Source organism: Cavia porcellus, unplaced genomic scaffold, assembly GCF_034190915.1.
Source record: "Cavia porcellus strain 051 isolate PalLab524CR breed Dunkin Hartley unplaced genomic scaffold, mCavPor4.1 scaffold_15, whole genome shotgun sequence".
NCBI lineage: Eukaryota > Metazoa > Chordata > Mammalia > Rodentia > Caviidae > Cavia > Cavia porcellus.
In genome coordinates, this window is record NW_026947498.1 from 7,423,034 (window position 1) to 7,441,472 (window position 18,439).

Here is an 18,439-nt window from a genome sequence, read left to right on the forward strand (position 1 = left end):
AAATGATGTGGGTCAGAGCAGAAATTAACACACTGGAGACTAAAACAACAATACAAAGAATCAATGAATCCAAGAGCTGGTTCTTTGAAAGATTAAATAAAATTGACAAACCCTTGGCCAACCTTATAAAAAAAAGGAAAGAAAATACTCAAATCCATGCAGTCAGGACTGAAAAGGGTGAAATCACAACAGACCCTGTAGAAATCCAGAAGATCATCTGTACTTACTTTGAAAACTTGTGTTCTAATAGGTTGGAAAATGCAGAAGGAATGGACAGATCCCTAGATACACAGGAGTTACCAAAGCTGAATCAAGACAATATAAACACCCTTAGAGACATGAGCCTCTTTAGTTGTTTGGAACTCTGCACTGGGCTTCCAGGTGCTAAATTCTATCATCTATACTTTTTACAGCAGTGAAAAGCCGAAGGTGCTCTCTGCAGCCTTCTGGGTTACTGATGAGAAAGATGTGGGGCACAGGGAAGGGGTAAGCCCCAACCTCAGTAATTACATTCACACAGGACATGATGGTATGGCAGAGCCCTGAGTACATCTCCAAACAGATGGAGAGCATTGCTGGGGAGTGGACAGTAAGGTTGGCACCTAAGGTCAAGGCCAAGGGTCTGATTAAGGAGCTGACAAGGACAGAAGTGGCCTGAGGGCAGAGGCAGGGATGGTCGCCCGGAGAGATGAACAGGACATTGGGTGCAGCCGACCGAGTGTGAGAGCTGTCACGCGAAGCCCTGCAAGGCTCGCGTGTCAAGAGGCAGAGTTTCATGGCAGGGGAGGTGAGATGCGTCCATGCAGCACAAAGACAGTTTCCGCTGCCTCTTGTTAATGAGGCTGAAATTGGGGCAGGCTGTAGCTCTAGCATGACCGTAAGATTGCGTCCAGTCTTTCCCACACAGCGGGGGCTTGTGCTCCAGATTCCCATCACCTTCTGATCCTTTGTGGGGACCCTGCTCAGGCAGCCTGCATTTTATTTCTCTACCATTAGGGCCCCCAATTCCTGAACAATGAGGGAGATGTCCTTCAGGAGAAATGTCTTGCCTTTGTTTTCAGGGCATTTTCTATGGGCTCAAGGTACCATTTCACCAGACCTAGGCAATCAGAAAGCTTTTCTAACAGTTTTTCTAATAATCAGTAATTTCACCAATGCATTCCGCTGATCCTTTTTTTGTGGTGGTGGGGCTATGTCATGGATTCGTTTTTTGTTTGCTTTCGGTAAGAAGAAAGGCCCTGGTGCTTTGCTTCATAGCTTACTAAAGTAATCAGAGGCCCATTTTAAACCCAGTGTGTTTCATTGGCATTCATTGTGAATGCCATGGTTTTGTGCATTTTGACTCCGTGGATGAAACTATTCAATACTAACCGCTCAGTGTTATGTGGGCTATTATTCAGGAAAGAATACATCAGAGGTTTACAAGGAGCAGGTTTCACAGAAATACTGACTCGTGCCATTGGCTGCTCATGAATTACAACCTGGAAGGAAAGTTCTTAGACAAAGGTATGGATGTTTAGAAAATTAACGCAGAGAAAGCTGCACAGGAGGTGGACGGCGGAGTCAGAGGACAGAGACGCAGACCCGCCACAGCCCGTGCCTCTCCATGGAGTCTGAGTCCCAAGGTCAGGGAGTCACCTTCCTTCCAAGAGGGAGGAAGATTCTGGAAGGTCGAATGTAACTTCCCTACAGGACACACCCTGACGGCTTGGCAAAGGGCAAGCTTTGTGCTGGGAATGGGAAGACAATTCCATCCTCCAAGACCACTCGCCAGGACTACATATGGAGGAGTTTGTTAGTACCCAGTAAAGGCGGGGGGGATACCCCTTGCTGTGGGTGGAATTGGGTCCTTTTGGGGTTTCTGGGTGGGCGAGAACCTCAGTGAGCTCCTGATGCGATGGTATTGGGGGGAAGGTTGGATTAGAGGAGATCACCAGGGTTGTGGGCCTCAGGATGAGATGAGCATCCTGCAGGAAGAGGAAAGGAGACCTGAACACCCCCCTCACCACCATGTGCGGGCTCAGCAAGGAGACCCCAGCTGTTGGCCAGGAAGAAGGCCCTCCCTTCCCCATGGTGACACCCCAATCCGGGATGCAGAGCGGTGGTCTTTTATTAGGGCAGCCCCAGCTGATGCCCTGCCTCCCGTTCCCGGACCCTCCATCCTGAGCCCCATGAGTCCTCTCTGACCCTTTCTCTCCTCCTCTGTCAGTATGACTGATGCTGTCATGTTGCACTGGTGGCCTGCAAGGACAGCCACCTCGGACTCCAGACTCCTCAGCCACTGCAGCCCCAGCAAGGTCTGCAGGCCCCTGATGGCCTCAGCCACGGTCCCAAGGACTTGTGTACCCCATGAGGCCATGCAGAGCCATCCCGTGGTCTCTGTCCTCGTCCCTTTGTACACAGTGTCATCGCCGGAACCCACCCTGCCCTTCCAGTTTGCCTTGGAGCAGCTCGCCCTGACCGTGCCTGGGTGGATTCTCCATCCTCTTCTTGCCCTGCTTATGAAAAAAAAGATCTGGATAGTATTTCAAAGGGGAGGGGGGGACACATTCTTATTATTATTATTATTATTATTATTATTATTATTATTATTTTCTATTACAACAGGGGCATAAAGACTTCAGTGCAGAACTGGGCTGTGTTTTGTGTGCAGCATGGACATCAGGGCTTTGGAGCCCCGGGGCAGGGGCAGGGCAGGGACGGCTGGTGGGAGGGGCCAGGTGAACAGGGTTGGGTAAGGGGCTCCCCCACCCCATGCTGCCGAAGATGCCCTCTGGGAGCTCTGTGCAGATGCCAGTGCCCGGCCGGTGGGGACCACAGTGTCCCCAGAACCTAGGACACACAGCAGCTGTGGGGCTTGAGGTCAAAGCAGAGGTGGTGACTGATTTTACTAAAGTAGAAAATGTTTTAAATCAGCCGCTCTTGCCATTTCTCATAAAACTAAGAAACAGGTGTATTGTTTGACACTCATATACTCTGCCTCAGCCCTAATTCCTGACCCCTTGCTTGAGATCCACCAAAGCAGAAGACAAAGTTCCTTAAAAATGGAGTCTCCCTACAGTGGCTGGAGGTGGGGTTGCCTCCCAGATCCACAGTAACGACCTTCAGGGCAGCAACCTGTGGCTGTCACTCAGCTCAGAGAATGCCAGTACCTCCATCCTGTCCCGGGCTGGCTGCAGAGGACCTCGAGCCCCGATCTGACTCCGTGGATGGGGAAAACGTGCCGTCCTTCTGTTCACAGGCATCTGACAGTTCTGCGTGTTCTTTGCCTATGACTATGGGGCTGAGCACTGCCCTGGAACTACACTAAACCAAGTGCCCATGGCTGAGCAGCTGAAGCCATAAGAATGCTTTGTGATGTGGCTCTGGAGACCACAAGACCAAGCCCGGGCAGGGAGGGCGTTTCTGAGTCTGGGAGGGACCATCTGGTCCCGGGCCTCCCTGCTTTCTTGGGGTCTTGGGTGACTATTGGGTCCCCTGGCTTGCAGACACACGGCCCTGCCTCTGCCTTCTCCCTCCCGAGTGCTCTGTCTGTGGGAAAGACTGTGTCCCTCTTGTATCCAGTGAGGGACTATCGCAATGGCTTTGCTGTGCCTTGGCAGGGGCCCCATCCCCAGTAAGACCACACTCTGGTCTTGGGAGTTAGACTAGGCGTGTGGCTTGGAGGGGAGCAAGATGCCGTGACTCAGAAGGCACAGACCCAAAGCAGTGGAGTCTGTCACTTGGTCACTGCAAGAAACCCCCACATCTTTGCATCTTTGCATGGCCTCATGGTAGCTGGTGGATGTCCCTGAATGTGGGCTGTTTCTGTTAGACCCAGAGCTGGAAATCATTGTTATGCTCAGGAATGCAGATGAGATGGGCATGGAATATTTGCTGCACTTTTGAAAGTAATGTGTTCAATAGATTCCAATAATCTATTTCCTTTGTGATCCTGTATTTTGCTCTGTGCATGTAAAAGCATGGTTTGGGGAAGGAGTTCAAAGACTTCACTATTACGTGTTAAAAGGCCCTGTGAGCCAGGTATGATGGTGCACATCTGTAATCTCAGTACTCTGGGAGGCTGAGGCTGAGGATTTCAAATTTGAGCCCAGCCTGGGCAGCTTAGTGACTTAGTAAGACTTTGTTTCAAAGCAAAAAAAAAAAATTTTTTTTAAGAGGCCAGGGTTTTTAAAAAAGGCCACCCTGCCTCCAGCCACTATAGCTCAGGGTTCAACCACCAGAACTGGAAAATAAAAAGACCCACAATTCAAGGATGATTTAGGAAGCTTGAGGTTCCCCTTAACTGGCTTTGGGAAGAACTTCCCTCAAGAAGCCATGGGAGGTCCAGGGAAGAGGAAATCATTGGCCCCCACACAGTGCTATCCCGCTATCAGGGAGGCCGGGGATGTGAGCTGCCAGCAGGAGAGAGGCTCCAGGGGAGACATGTTCCTGTCACCCGTGGAGGAGGGCACAGGCGCGGGGTGGCAGTGCCCAGCTGGCATGGAGCCTTGCCAGGGTGTTGGAGGCCAAGGAGAGAGCGAGCTACTCTTCACACTGCCCACTCGGAAGCCCAGTTAGGGTGGGAACTGGAGTCACTTTGACAAATCTGACTGATCTGGCGATAGAGGAAATATCGTGTAAGAAGCATCACACAGAACGAGCGGTGCGGTTAAAGATCATGCCTTCCGTCCGTCCGGAACACCGGGTGTCTCCGAGCAGCCCTCGGGCCTCGAGTGGGCGGGAAGAACAAACCTGGGGCTTGGCCTGCGGAGCCTGTGCCTTGACAGCTGGTCCGTGAGATGCACAGTGAACGAATCAGGTTTGCAGCTGAATGAATTTGTGCAGTTCTTATAAAGAGATCAATTTTTTAGACTTTAATTAAAATGAATGAAAAAATAGATATCAAAGTGCACAGGTTTTAGCTGTGTGACTCGAGGAATTTTAGTGTCCATATCCATCCTCGAGACCCAGGGTGCGGTGCCTGCAGCTGTGCGGAAGGGTCCCTCAGCCCTCAGAGTGAAAATCCCCCCTCCCAGGTGACTGCTGCCCTGACTTCCTTTGTCACTGTGTCACCTGGTTCTGACTTCATGGAAATCAAACCAAGCGTGCATTCTCCTTCCTGTGCTGGGCTGCTCAGCTTCACGTCTGTCGGGTTTGTACAGAGTGCACGTCAGTTGTTCATGTTTCTATGGCTTTGTAGCATTTCATTCATGCATCCTGCTGTTGATAGAAATTTTCTTTTCCTTCTGCCCATCCTTCCTTCCCTTCTTTCTTCCTCCCTCTTCCCTTCCTCCCTTCTTTCCTTTCTCATTTTTCTCTCTTTCTCCTCTGGCCTTTCTTTCTGTACTGGGGATTGATCTCAGGGCCTTTGTACTGAGCTGCATCCCCACCTCAAACTAATGATCCTCCTGCCTCAGCCTCCGCTGTGCCGGGTTGGGAGTTTCTTGACCGCAGCCATGCTGTTTGTCTGTCCACTGCTGCTCAGCTCCAGAATCACTCTTTTGGACGACTCTGAGAAAATGGATTTGCGCCCTTTGCATGGTTTTCCTCTGCAGGGCAGCCCTGGAGCTCCTCCGAGAGGGTGCTGGAGAGCGGTGTGTGTGGGTGGGGGGGTTTCCTTTGTGGTCAGGGTGCTGGCCCGGCAGGCACCCACAGTGTTCCAGCAGCGCCTGCGGAAATCACTCCAGTGACTTGGGAGCACCCCTGCAGCACCACCCCGGCAGCTGTCCTGGCTACACGGACGGCAGGCACAGGGCAGGCAGGTTCTACAAGGTTGATTTCGGTGTCCCTTGCTGTGCAGGGGCACAGGCAGACACTTGTCCATCAGAGGGCACTGGATCTCGGCCTGCGCCAGGGACTCTTCCTACATTCGCTATTTATCCTGTTTCCCCGGGGAGCCATCTTTCCTCCTTCCTCACAACCTTTCCTGTAGTAAAGGACTCTTGTGTCCCTTGCAAAGGACTTTCTCTTTCCTCTTCTTCCCCTTTCTTCTTTCCCCTTCTCCTTTACTTTGCTCTTTAAATTCTTTACAGTTTGGGTTTCTCATAGAAGAGAAACCATGTGACATCTAACCTTCTGTGTCTGATGTATTGTGCTTAACCGTTATAATCCTGAGATCCACTGTCCCGCAAATGGCTATCTTTCTTTATGGCAGAGTAGTACTCCATCATGAGTAAACACCACATTTTCTTTCTCCCTTCTGCTGACGGTCATGCAGGCTTTATGAATCTGGCTATTCTGAGCTGTGCGGCAGCAAATGTGGATCTGTGTGGATCTCCGTATGTAATATGATGTCTTTAGCTCTTTTGGGAAGATATGCAGGAGAAGTATAGTCAAGCCCGTGCGCAAGCCCCTGAGTCCTACTCCCAAGGTCACTTTTCTTATCTGGAAAATGGGTATAATCAAGGCAGACTGAGATTACCATATGACTCAGTGAGTCAAGTAGAATTTTTATTTTTAGGGTTTTTTTTTTTTAAGGAAACTCTGTGTTGTTTTCCGTAAAATTAGATGCCCCAAAGCAAGAGACCCACTTAGAAAATGGATAATTAAAGAGAAAAAAAAGACACATGGCTGATAAGGACATGAAAAATGTTAGCTTACTTAGCCACTAGAGAAATGAAAATCAAAACAGCACTAAGATTCTATCTTACTCCTGTAAGTTTGACCATAATCAAGGATTCAGAAAAGCTACACATGCAGGAGAGGTTATGGGGCAAGGTGCCCTTCTGTGTGGTTGGTGGGGGTGTCAGGTCTGTGAGGAGGCCGTGGAGAAGGCAGGAAGGGAAAATGGGAAGTTTGCTGTTACAGCAGCTGTCGAAGTCGAGCCAGATTACCCAGGAAAGGAAGCAAAATAGAAAAATACCATCTTGTCTTGCACTGGTGTTTTGTGTTTGTCTCTGAAATGTCAAGGGGCGGGGAGTGTAGGACTCCCCATGTCCCCCGGAAGCTGCAGCTGCTGGCCGTGTAGGCAGATCCAAAGAGAGAAAGGAGTTGCGTTCTCAGTCTCGGGGGCCCAGGGCAACGGACTGTGCACCTTTGCAGTGGGCTCCGGCTAGCCAGGAACTCCCCGGGCCCTGAGCAGGACAGGAGCTTGGCTGCGTCTGCCATCAGGGTGAGGACTGGTAAACAGTGAGCTGCTTCTAGAAGGCTCTGTGATTACTGCATTTCCTTCATGCTGAGCATGCTTGGAGCAGAATTTTGACTTCATGAAGAGTTGAGGTACTCTTGTGCCCAAATAGTGCCCATCATTTTACTCCATCTGTTTGCTTTCCTGCTGGCTCCTCTGGCCTCGTCCCAAGGAGGTGTTTTTAAGTGCTGACATTGCATTGGGAGTTGGCAGATTTCTCTGTGCTGTACTCTTGAGGCCACACACTCTATGGCTTAGATGTAATAAATTATTAGGATGAGAAGTTGGACTATAAGTATCTTCTTAGAGAGCTTGGAAGGGCCGTCCTAACCATTAGGCCTGAAGGGATTCCCAGGTGCTTGTGTATTGTTACTCCACGGACAGGTGAGTCATGTGGTAGTCTCAGTCTGCCTTGATTGTACCCATTTTCCAGATGAGAAAGGTGACCTTGGGAGTGGGGCTCAGGTGCTTGCTCAAGGTGACACAGGAAAGCAGCACAACAGACACACAGGACTGGGAGAACCTGGAAGTCAGAGATGAGTGATTTGAACACAAGTCTTTTTCTCTTAGTGATTCCTGAGAGACAGAATCATCATTTCTGACCAACAAACAAGCCCGAACCTGACGATATGGAATGCTGATGGCTGTTCGGCCCCGGAGACCTCTTAGCATCTGAGCTGTGACTGAGGTTACCAACCAGAGGGTCTCTAACCCACACAGAAGTGAGTTGCTTGCTTTCTTACTGTTACAGCATTACCATGGGTGGTTCTGCGTTGCCCCAAATAGCAGAGGTGGGTGAGTGGAAGGCAAAACAAAATAAGTTAGAAGACCTTTCAAAGCAACCTGAAGTATAAATCATAGTCTTTAGTAGGGTGAGATTCCAAGGTGGCTGTGCAAATCAGAAAACTGACTTCCTTCTTTGGGGAGCCGTTGACTACATCAGGGAAGCCTGATCCTGGAGCCCATGATTGTTTTCAGACCATGTAGCTTCTAGTTTTCCTGGTTGCCTGCCTGTACCTTATCCTAGCCCCAAGGTGCTCCCGAGGGACCTGGTCCCATGCACGTGTGCACAAGTTACCTGGAATCCCACAGGTTGGGGGCTGCTGGACACAGAGCCAGGACCAGGGCTCAAACCCCAGTGCTCCCTGTTGGACCCCAGGGCCCAAGGTGGGTCCAACTCTCTGCATGTGATCCAAGCTCAGCCACGGCCCTTCCCTCCAGTAAGTAGTGAGTACAGACTTCTACACTTGGTCACACACAGCAAACACTCGTGCTTTAAACAATGACTTGTTTTTTTGAGCCCCCCCCCCCCTTTTTGTGCCAGGGATTGAACTCAGGGCCTTGAACTTGCCAGGCAGGTGCTTGTGCCACTGAGCTACGTCCCTGCCACTGATTTCATTTTTTAATCATATATTTCATGAGGTACAGAAAGATCATCGGACTTCACGGGGAGGTTAGCATTTCTGTCTCCCTAATCTTTCATTCCCTTGCAATCAGGAGCCTTCTAAGTCCCCTCTTCCAGCTCTTTATAAAACACAGGTGAATTGTTGTAGACCGAGGTCTCCCAGCTCTGCTGTGGAACCCCAGAGCTCATCCCTCCTCCCGAACTGTGCCTGCTTCTGCCCAGCCTACGCCCTTGTGTTAATGGGCTGATCCTCCTGTCATGTTCCTTCCAGATGGCTTTGCCAACGAAGAGGCTCCTGTATGTTTGCCTGCTGACGGTGGTGCTGTATGTGTGCTTCAACCTGGATCCTTTTAAAGGAGGGCCCTTTATTTTTAAGAAAAACTCTGGGCAATTCCTCCAGCTCCCAAATATCAACTGCAGGCAGAATCCCCCCTTCCTCCTTCTGCTGGTGACATCCGCCCCTCAGCAGATGATGGCTCGCACGGCCATCCGGGAGACATGGGGCCGTGAGCAGGAGGTGAGAGGAAAACAGGTAAGAACGTTCTTCCTCCTGGGGACCACGGCCAGTGAGGACGAGATGATGGCGGTGGCCCAGGAGAACCGGCAGCATGGGGACATCATCCAGAAGGACTTCAAGGACGTCTACTTCAACCTGACCTTGAAGACCATGATGGGCATGGAATGGATCCACCGCTTCTGCCCTCAGGTGGCTTTCGTGATGAAAACAGACACGGATATGTTTATAAACGTGAAGTATCTGACCGAGCTCCTGCTGAAGAAAAACAGAACGGTGGGGTTTTTCACGGGCTACTTGAAGCCCAAGGACCTTCCGATCAGGAACAAGTTCAGTAAGTGGTACGTCAGTCAGTTTGAGTATCCCTGGAGCAAGTACCCACCCTTCTGCTCCGGCACTGCCTACGTCTTCTCCAGCGACGTGGCCAGTCAGGTGTACAACATCTCCGAGAGCGTCCCGTTCATCAAGCTGGAAGACGTGTTTGTGGGGCTCTGCCTGGCCAAACTGGGGATCCAGCCGGAGGAGCTGCACTCCCAGCAGACCTTCTTCCCCGGGGGGCTGAGCTTCTCCGCCTGCCGCTTCAGGAAGCTGGTGGCCTGCCACTTCATCAAGTCTCAGGATCTACGTGTCTACTGGCAGGCGCTGGAGGATTCCAAGGAGGAAGACTGTAGGGACGTCTGAGAGGGGAGGGGCTGGGGCACAGTGGTCAAGCTTCAGGGAACCCATGGGGATGGCTGGGGGAAGTGGAAGGTCTGGCTGGCATCGCCCCCGGGGCCTGGGTGCCTCTACCCTGGGCATCCAGATGCAGCAAATGAATGCACTTCCATGCAGCCGTTGTGGCTTCCCACCCGCAACCCAGCACAGACGGCTCCAGAGTACCCACGTGAGGTCTGTGTTTGACACACACGTGCATTCGCTCACTTACGGCTCGCGTCTGTATGAAGCTGTGGACTCTGTCATTCCTCTTTCAGATAAGGCAAAACCAGCCGAAGAGGCACAGTTACTCATCCCAAAACTCATGGCCCTCAGATGCCCAGGCGGGACTGGAAACCCATGCTATCTGAGTCCGGCTGGCAGCCCCCAGCTTAGCCCACGGTGTCCTGGGAGAGGATGCTAGTGACAGACTCTGAGGAAGCATCTCAGCTGCTCCTGCTCCTACTCGGAGCCTTTTTAGTGCTGAGTCCGGGGACCAACCACTCCCCACACTGAAATGATGTAGCTGGATGCTGGGTGCTGGGTCCCCCTTAGCAGCTCTGGGCTGTACCTCCCGAAGCATGTCTCAGAAGACCTGTCTGCCCACAGTCTCTGTCCCTGTCCTCGGCTCCAGATGCACTGATAACGTCACATGCCAGGTTGGAAGCCACTGTCAAGCCTGGCCTTGACCGTACTGCTGACCTCCCCAGCCACTGGCACAGCTGGTCTCTGGATAGCTGGTGTCCTTTGTCATGCATTGATGGGCACTGAGGGAGCACTTCAGGTTCCTGAACTCCAACTAAAGGGCACCTGGGCTCCAGGCACCATCTATACAGGCTGCCAGGGCTTCTCTGGGTTTCCACGGGTCTGGGTTGAGCTGCTCTCAGGGACTTATGGGGCGCAAAGCACCAGGGGCCAGGGCTGGCTCCCTGTGCCTCTGTCCCAAGCCTGGCTCCAGGTCACGTGCTGAGCTTGGAGCATGGTGAGGAGCCGCTAGTGCCCTGGCCTGCAGTTGTTTTTTCTCTTCCTGGAGATGCCTGTGAGCCTGTTTCCCAAGGCCGTGTGGTGTGTTTGTGCAAGTTCCTGCAGCCTTGCAAGCACTGTCACAAGGTGAGCTTGTGACTGAGCCCTGGGACTGATCCAGTAGGAAGCAGATGCCATCCTGCTGTGCCACTGAGCTGACGGGCTCCCTGCGCACTGCCTCTGTTGGGGAGGCTGCCACCAACATCCCTGGTGTTAGGATGAGGCTGAGGCAGAGGGTAAGGTGGAGCTACAGGTTCTGTGAACAAAAAGTAGCAAAAGTGCCTGTCACAAACCTGCCCTGGCCTCCCCATGTCCTAGTGTCCCCGGGCCTGTGGGACTCATGACACCAGCTACTCCAGCTGCATTTGGGGGAATTTTCTCCGAGTGCCCAAGCCATGACACCCGCCTCAGGCTCTACAGAGAGCCCCTCGGGGTTTTGGACTTGTCTCCCAGCTCCTCTGGGAGCCTTGAGGTTAAAATCCTTGCACCGGTCCTCACTCGTGCCCCCCAATAGTGTCCCACCCACAGGTCACCCCTTAATACACAAAGAGCTGCTATTTCCATGTCAAAATAACTCCTCCAACACTCACCTCCCTGCCCCCCCCTCCCCCAGGCCTTTCTGATTCCTCGTAGTGAAGCCTGCCTGCCAGTGACACCCTGTTCTGAGTCCCATTCAGGATCCCAGCTCCACTCAGATGGCTCCTTAGGGGGCGGTGACCCTGCAATGCTGGTACCCAGCATGACTCCCCATCCTCAGGACAGTGCTGCCCCCAACACCCTCTCGCTCAGCTCTGTGACCATGTGTGTCCTCGGCCTCCCTTGTCCTGGCCAATGCGCCTTTGCTGGTCCCTTTTCTGCCCTTTTCTGACCATCTGAACCTGGTGTCCCTGGACCCCACCTGCTCATTTTCAGTCCTCAGGGCCGCATACCGACGTGCCCCCCATCTCGATGTCCTCCTTGTGTTTACGATGCCCTTTGGTCCCTCCCCAGCCAGAGCATCCTCTTGTTCTTCAGTCTCACCTGTCCTGGTGGCTACCTCATGTTGCCTAATGAACAAATCCTACACTGAACTTCATGTTTGCCCCCTCCTGTGGCTTCCCTCTGCCAGGGCATGGCCCCGCCAGCCTTCTGTGGAGGCCTCTCAGGACAGGCTGCAGGCTCTGCCTTGAGTCACCTTCACCCTGCACTCCCCACAGTGGCTGCCCCTTCCCGGGTCTCCATCGCTTCTCCACAGCTCCAGCAGTCACCCTGGGCTCAGAGACTCAGCTCCACAGATGGCTGTGTCTCCTCCTGGCACCCAGAGGCACACACAGCCACAGTCTGAAGCCAAACTCCAGACATTCCTCCCTGGAACCCAGCTTTCCCCGGTCCTGGGTCTCAGAAATGTCACCACCATCCATCTATCTGTCCCTTCAGCTCTGCAGGCCAAGGTCATCCTTGTGGCCAGTTCCTGTGGGTTTGGCCTCTCTTCTCCATGTCCCCCCAGTCACCTCTGTCTAGGTCAGCACCTTAGATCAGCCTAACCCAACCACTTCCTCTCGACCAGACCCTAGGCAATGTCATTCCACCTTCCGATCTGTCCCCCAGTTCACCTCCAGATGTTTAAACCAGAAGTCAGATCAGGACACCGAGAGAACCAGGGAAGCTGAGTAGCTGGACCCCAGGTGCCGGTCCCTGGAGCGCTGCTTCCTGGCCTGGGACTAGCAAGCATGGAGGCCACCTTGCTGCAGGCTGCAGGAGGGTGCTGTGGCCAGGAGCAGCAGTTTCTCATGTCCTGCCTTATTTAATAAGCTTTGCTGTGACTTCTGCTCACAGAGCTTGCTGTGGCCATGCTGTCTGTGGACCATCAGCCCAGCAATGCCCAATTCCTACTCGGCACCCATGACTGCTCCAGCTATTCCAAAGGGCTGGCACAGAGCTGAAATGGGTTTTCAGACAAAATCAATTAATTTTCATGCCAGTTTTTTGTTCCCCCAAAGGTGGTTATTTTTGTGTAGAAAAATTATCTGCAGGCTTGCTTTGGTTTTAAAAAGTAATGTATTAAATTTTTTTCTCAGGCTTTAAACTTAAGCCAGCAAAGTAAGTGGAAGGGATCCTGGGTGTGCATTACACACACGTGTGTGCACACACTCAGCATGTGGCAGCCCTAGTGGTCACAGATCAGAGCGTGGATTCAGCTCACTCTCTGGGAGGTGCAGCCGGCTTCTCTGGCCCTCACAGGGACCGTGCAGGGTGATCCTTGCAGTGCCTCCAGAAAAGGCTGACGTGGACCCCAGGCTGCAATGCACCCACTGGAGAAGCTGAGGCAAAAGCCCATCTTAGTCAGTTTTCTGTTGCTATAACCAAATACAATAATCTATAAAGAACAGAAGTTTATTTGGCTCATGATTCTAGAAACAATCCCAGCCTTTTATGTTTTTTATAATTTGAGGCAGAGTCTTGCTAAGTCTCAGACTGCCCAGGCTGGACTCCAGCTTCGTGTTTTCCTTCCTGGGTCTCCCAGAGGGTCACAGGCACATGCCACTCTGGGTTTCTCTTCCTGTTCTCATAGAACCATTCATGACACACAGGGACATTGCCTTCATGACCTTGGTTGGGCCTATTCACCTCCCTAGGTTACCTCCAGATGCCATCAGTGTGTCCCTTTGAGGGCTTCAGGGTGGCAATTGCAGGGTCTCCTCGGTCCTCCCCCTTGCTCGAGCAGTTGCACACTTACAGGACAAAGAGTGGTCCTGCAGGAATGGTTCCCCACCCGCCAAGGAGAGGCTCAGACACTTCATATTCGCTTGAAATAAAGCGAATCAGATCCGACATCTATGGAGCAGGTGTGTGTTTTCCACCAGCAAAAGCTTTGTGTTACAGTCCTCTCCATCATTTGGCCTGAGGACACAGTTGTGAGAGAAAAGCCAGGCTGCAGTGACAGCCCTGAGGTCACGTGCTAAGAGCCCACGGCTCTTCGATAGAGGAAATTATTCAGCAGCCCGATTTAATCCTGCAGCTGCCCTGCATCGAGCTAAAAATAGATGAGATGAAGTTTGCATTTTACCCCGTGTCTCCCATCCGGAAGTGTTTTTGTTTGTTTGTTTTTAAGAATTAATTTTCAGCTTTTGTCATAGTGGAGTGGCAGGTTAGGCACTTCCAGGCTGCGATTTTCCGGGGCTTTCTGCCTTGCTCAGGGTGTCTCTTCAGGGGCCTGCCAGAGAGGAAGGAGTTGCTGTCAGCTCCTGGGTCCTCTGGGGATGTCCCCAAGGAGCTGTCCACACCGGCACCGCAGCTTCCATCTGTGACAGTGGCCAGCCAGCAGTGACACTAAGTCCCTTCCATGTTGTTTCCTGAAGCCTCTGATTGAAAGTTGTTTGCTTTTGTTCTCTGTGGCCCAGACCTGTCTGCGGCCCTCAGGAAAAGGCACCATGCCAGGTACATTTAGAATAAACTCTTCAGGATAAGCCCTCTGCTATGGGAGAGGCTCCTCTGTCCTCTGTGGGAGAACGTACGGGAAGGTTTTGTGGCTGTGGGTGCTGGAAATTCAGAAACATGAGTTTCTCTCCATTTTTCTGTGTTTGGAGTTCAGGGCCCACGATGGGACTGTCAGGTGCCCTCAGATCAGCCCTGAGGTGAAGAGCGGAGCCATCCTCTCTGGTGTAGGGTAAAGAGTCACCCTGGGATGCATCTGAACAAAATGCTCATTTTTCATCCATTTAGCAACTAGACACTTGCCAGGAATAGTGGCACACACCTGTGATGCCAGCACTTGGGAGGCTGAGACAGAAGGACCGCCGTGAGTTCAGTGTCAGCCTGAACTGTGTAGTGAGGCGCTGTCTCCAAAACAAAACAAAACAAAACAAACTCACTGCCTGTCAGACACAATCAATTGCTTTTAAATATAGATAGAGAAGAACTGGGGTGGCCGCTCAGTGGTAGAATGTTTGTCTGGCGTGGGTAAAGCTAACTGAGCAAATAGAATTAAGGAAATTGATTTCATTAGCATGGGTTTTTTGTTTTGTTTTGCTTTGTGTGTTTCAATACTGGGGCTTGGAGCCAGGGCGTGTACACTAAGCTGCACCCCAGCCCACCCTCCTTTTTTATTTCTGAATCTTGAGACAAGAACTTGATAGGATGGGCTCCAGCTTGCGATCCTCCTGCTTCAGGCTCCCAGAGCGCTGGGACAGCAGGGCTGTGCCACCACACCTGGCTCGTTTCTTTCCAGTTTTTGCGTTTTGGTGCTGGGCCCGAACCCCAAGCCTGTCTCACTAAGCCACACTGGGTCGTGTCATTTGCACCATCCTCTCTCCTGTCCCCTTCACCAGTCTGAGAGATCAGTTCCCACGTGTGCAGAGTGTAGGTGGCCAGCATGGTGCCCAGACAGCTGGGGACATAAACGCCAGGAATGCTGGCACAGAGGGCTCACCCTTCAGTCCCCAAAGAAGAAAAACCAAGGAAGTAGTCACACCTGTGGTTATATCCTGCTGTATGAAAATACTTGTGGGGTTGACCTCGTTTACTTGGGCAAATGTGACATCATAAAGATCCAACACCACTGGAAATTGGCACCAACAGGAGGTCTTTGTCATCAAATTTTGCTTTTCCTAAAAGATAAGAAATGAAAATGAAATGAAATGTCATGGAATGATATTTAAATAATGTCATTTCCTTGTATGCTAAGGGAATCTTTCAGAGTCTTAGGTACACTTTTGGGAGTGGGCATACATATTTATTTATGATTTGTTCGCTATAGTATTTATCTTTAATGAAAATGTTGACATAGGATCATGCTCTTCACTCGGGTACTTTTGAGTTGTAAATATCCGTGATAGTCTTGGTTCGTCCCCCCAAAAATCAGCTGTGTGCAATTGAAACCGGATCATGTTTTTTTATTTTCACACTGATATTTTCTATATTTATTTTGTGTTAGGAGAAGTATTTTTTAAATTGAGCTGTGGTTTTATATGTGTAGGAAACTACGCTGAACAATCTCGATGTGATAATCTTTGTAAGCTGTGAGGACTTCTGGTTTCCCTTGGATCTAGAAGCGATGCAGTGGTGCTTTACGGTTGCAAGGTCTTTACAGGGCTCCTGATGGGGACCCTAAGTCAAGGACATCATGAGATGGGCACCCTTTGGAATTTTGTTCTCTCAGGTATATTTTCTATCATTTAAGATTAAGAAACCAAGGCTCGTGAGTTGATCTGATTGGACTTTTGGAGTCTTAATGATGTCATCTTTCAAGTACAGATTGGATCCCTGCTCTGTCAAAGTGTCATTCAAAGGAAATAAAAGGCTGAAGCAGATTATTAGTACTATTTTGGGCTTTAATGTGTGTTTTTCACAGTTCTTACGGTACAGCAGACCAGAAAATCTTGGTCTCACTTTCTCTTCATGACAAGATGGGGGCTGTCCCTGGTCCTCTAAAAAGGCAGTCTTGTTTGTCTGCTTCCCCCTCTCCCCTTCCTGTGGACACAGACTCTGTTCCCACCATCACCTCTGCCCTTCCCACAGCATCCCTGGAACTCCCTCCCTTCTAGAAGGTTCTCTCAGCACATAATGAGCTCTCATGCTCACTCTGCTTATGAGTCGGTGTTGGATGGAGGCACATTCACGGGACCTTGGTTAACCTCAGTCACTGTCATAAAGCCCCATCTCAGAACACTGTCACATGCTGAGGCCCTGGGTGGTTAGGAACTCCGGGGAGCACAGCTCAGTTGTAAGGGTCATCTCCTCTGCACAGCTTCCCCATCTGACCATTCCTTCCTTGTCCTCCAGGTCTTTGCATCGTTCATTCTCATGTGGCACTGTGCTTCCACCTACCCATCCTCTCCCCCCAGAGACTGACAGCGCTTTGCTTGTGTCTTTGGTCCATAGCTCCATAGTACATACAGCAGGGCTTCTCAGAAATGGCCACGTTTATGAGCCTGTAGTTTGAAAGAACAGAGCTGGATTTTATGGGCCGGGGAGTAGACCTGGAACTCTAATGGCTGGCAATAAATGGAGGGAGTTTCTGGATGCTGCCACCCAGGAGAGGCGAGGAGGAGGAAGGGCAGTAACCTTTAGGGTCTTGGTACGATGAATGGGAGGGTGGGGACTCAGGACCAGCATACCCTGCTGATGTGATATAGGCTTGGGGTTTGAACTTGAATTCATTTCTCTGAGCTTTACCCCAAGGCAACATGGCTGCTTCAAAGACAAATGAAGATCATCCTTCCCCTCTTCAATGAGGACAGATAGGAGGGAAAGGAATTTCACGAACCACATGGGAATACAGTGTATTTTGCTGAGACTCTGAATTTGGAGGGACTCACACAGGGTCTCTAGGACTTTAATTTTTCCAACAAAGCCTTTAAAAATCTCTTACCATGTTGCATGGACCCATACTTGGGTGTTACTTCAATATAATAAACTTTCTTCAGATATTATCAGTAAATGAGGATCCAGACTAAACTCCTCATATAAATATCAGAATTTGAGAAAAATATGCCATAGCTGGGATATTTTTAATGGTGAGAGAAAGAAACAACTTCAACTAGCTGTAATCACAGAGGCAGCTTATTGGTTCATCTACTTGGCCAGGAGCCTGGTGACCCTACCCACCAAAGGGAAAGCCCAGCTATTGGTAGAGAGGGCCCCAAGGATGCTCCCCTCTAACACTTTACTATTACCAGGAATCCCAGTAGCAGAGACCATGGAGTCCAGGTGCCCAACCCACAGGAGGAGAGAGCTTCCTTACCACCTTTTGTGGTCCAGTCCCCAGGAAGCTGTCCTGCCTGCTACGTTGCAGAGCCCCACCCAGGGTCAGTCAGTGCTGCAGAGGGGTGGAGGAGCCTCTCCTGTAACCCTGTGGCTTTGGAGTGTGACTGCCTATGTGTTATCCTGTCTCAGCAGATCACATGCATTAGAGAGAGGGACACTTCCTCCTGAGGACAAAGAGTGTAACTCTAACCCAGCAGTGTGAGCTCACAGAGACTGTTGGGCAGAGCTCTGATAACAGAACCAATGGCCATGAGATGGGTGTGGCATGTATACATCTCTGAGATAAGATTCTGGAACATTTTCAATACGTCTGACATGGCTGTCTAATTTTTCTTTCCATCAGCCCATTCGTCCTAAAAATCTTAAATAGCCCACTAAAAACAGCTATTTATTGTGTGTTAGTAACTGAGTGGGGACAGTCCTTCATTTAATTCCCATCTGAATGATGGCTAGAGTTATTCCTACCTTAAACAGACATAGTGGTCCGAATTGGATTATTAAGAAGCTGAAGGAAAAGTGACCAGTGACGCCAGCACCTGCCTTCAGTTGGCCTGGAGATTTTCTCCAGTCACACAGAACGGAGGGTGGACAAAGACACGGCTCAGTGTGCTCATGGGGTCATGCAGCTCTTCTGTCCCAGGAAGCAGAGCAGCAAACAACCAACAGAAGAGTCATGGAGGCTTTCTCACTGTCTAAATGCTGTGGTTGTGACCCTGAAGCCTCTGGGAGCATGGCCTTTGTAGACTGGAACCCAGCAATTAGATTGCTTTCAGTGATGAGAGCCAGCTGTACCCAAATTAGATCATGGCTGTTAGTGTGTTCAGCAGCAGTGCTTTGGGCAGTGCTTTCTCGGCTCAGGTAAAAAAAAGAAAAAGTCAGGGTTATCATGAAGGGAAAGACCTGGGAAAGGAGCTGGTCCAGCTTTCCTGTTATTCAGACAGGGAAACTGAGT

The 18,439-nt window shown here is 50.8% G+C and overlaps 1 protein-coding gene across 4 annotated transcripts in view; it reads left to right on the forward strand.

Moving 5' to 3' along the window:
• The window catches only part of B3galt5 (beta-1,3-galactosyltransferase 5), a 49,453-nt gene extending 33,410 nt beyond the window's left edge, over window positions 1–16,043 (forward strand). For all 4 annotated transcript variants that reach the window (XM_063224532.1, XM_003463925.5, XM_063224533.1 and 1 more), the window contains 2 exons: window positions 7,679–7,830; window positions 8,785–16,043. In XM_063224532.1, the coding sequence (XP_063080602.1) occupies window positions 8,785–9,708 (924 nt within the window). In that variant the 5' untranslated portion in view covers window positions 7,679–7,830 and the 3' untranslated portion in view covers window positions 9,709–16,043. The remainder of the gene's footprint in view (window positions 1–7,678; window positions 7,831–8,784) is intronic.
• Window positions 16,044–18,439: the final 2,396 nt, after the last annotated feature.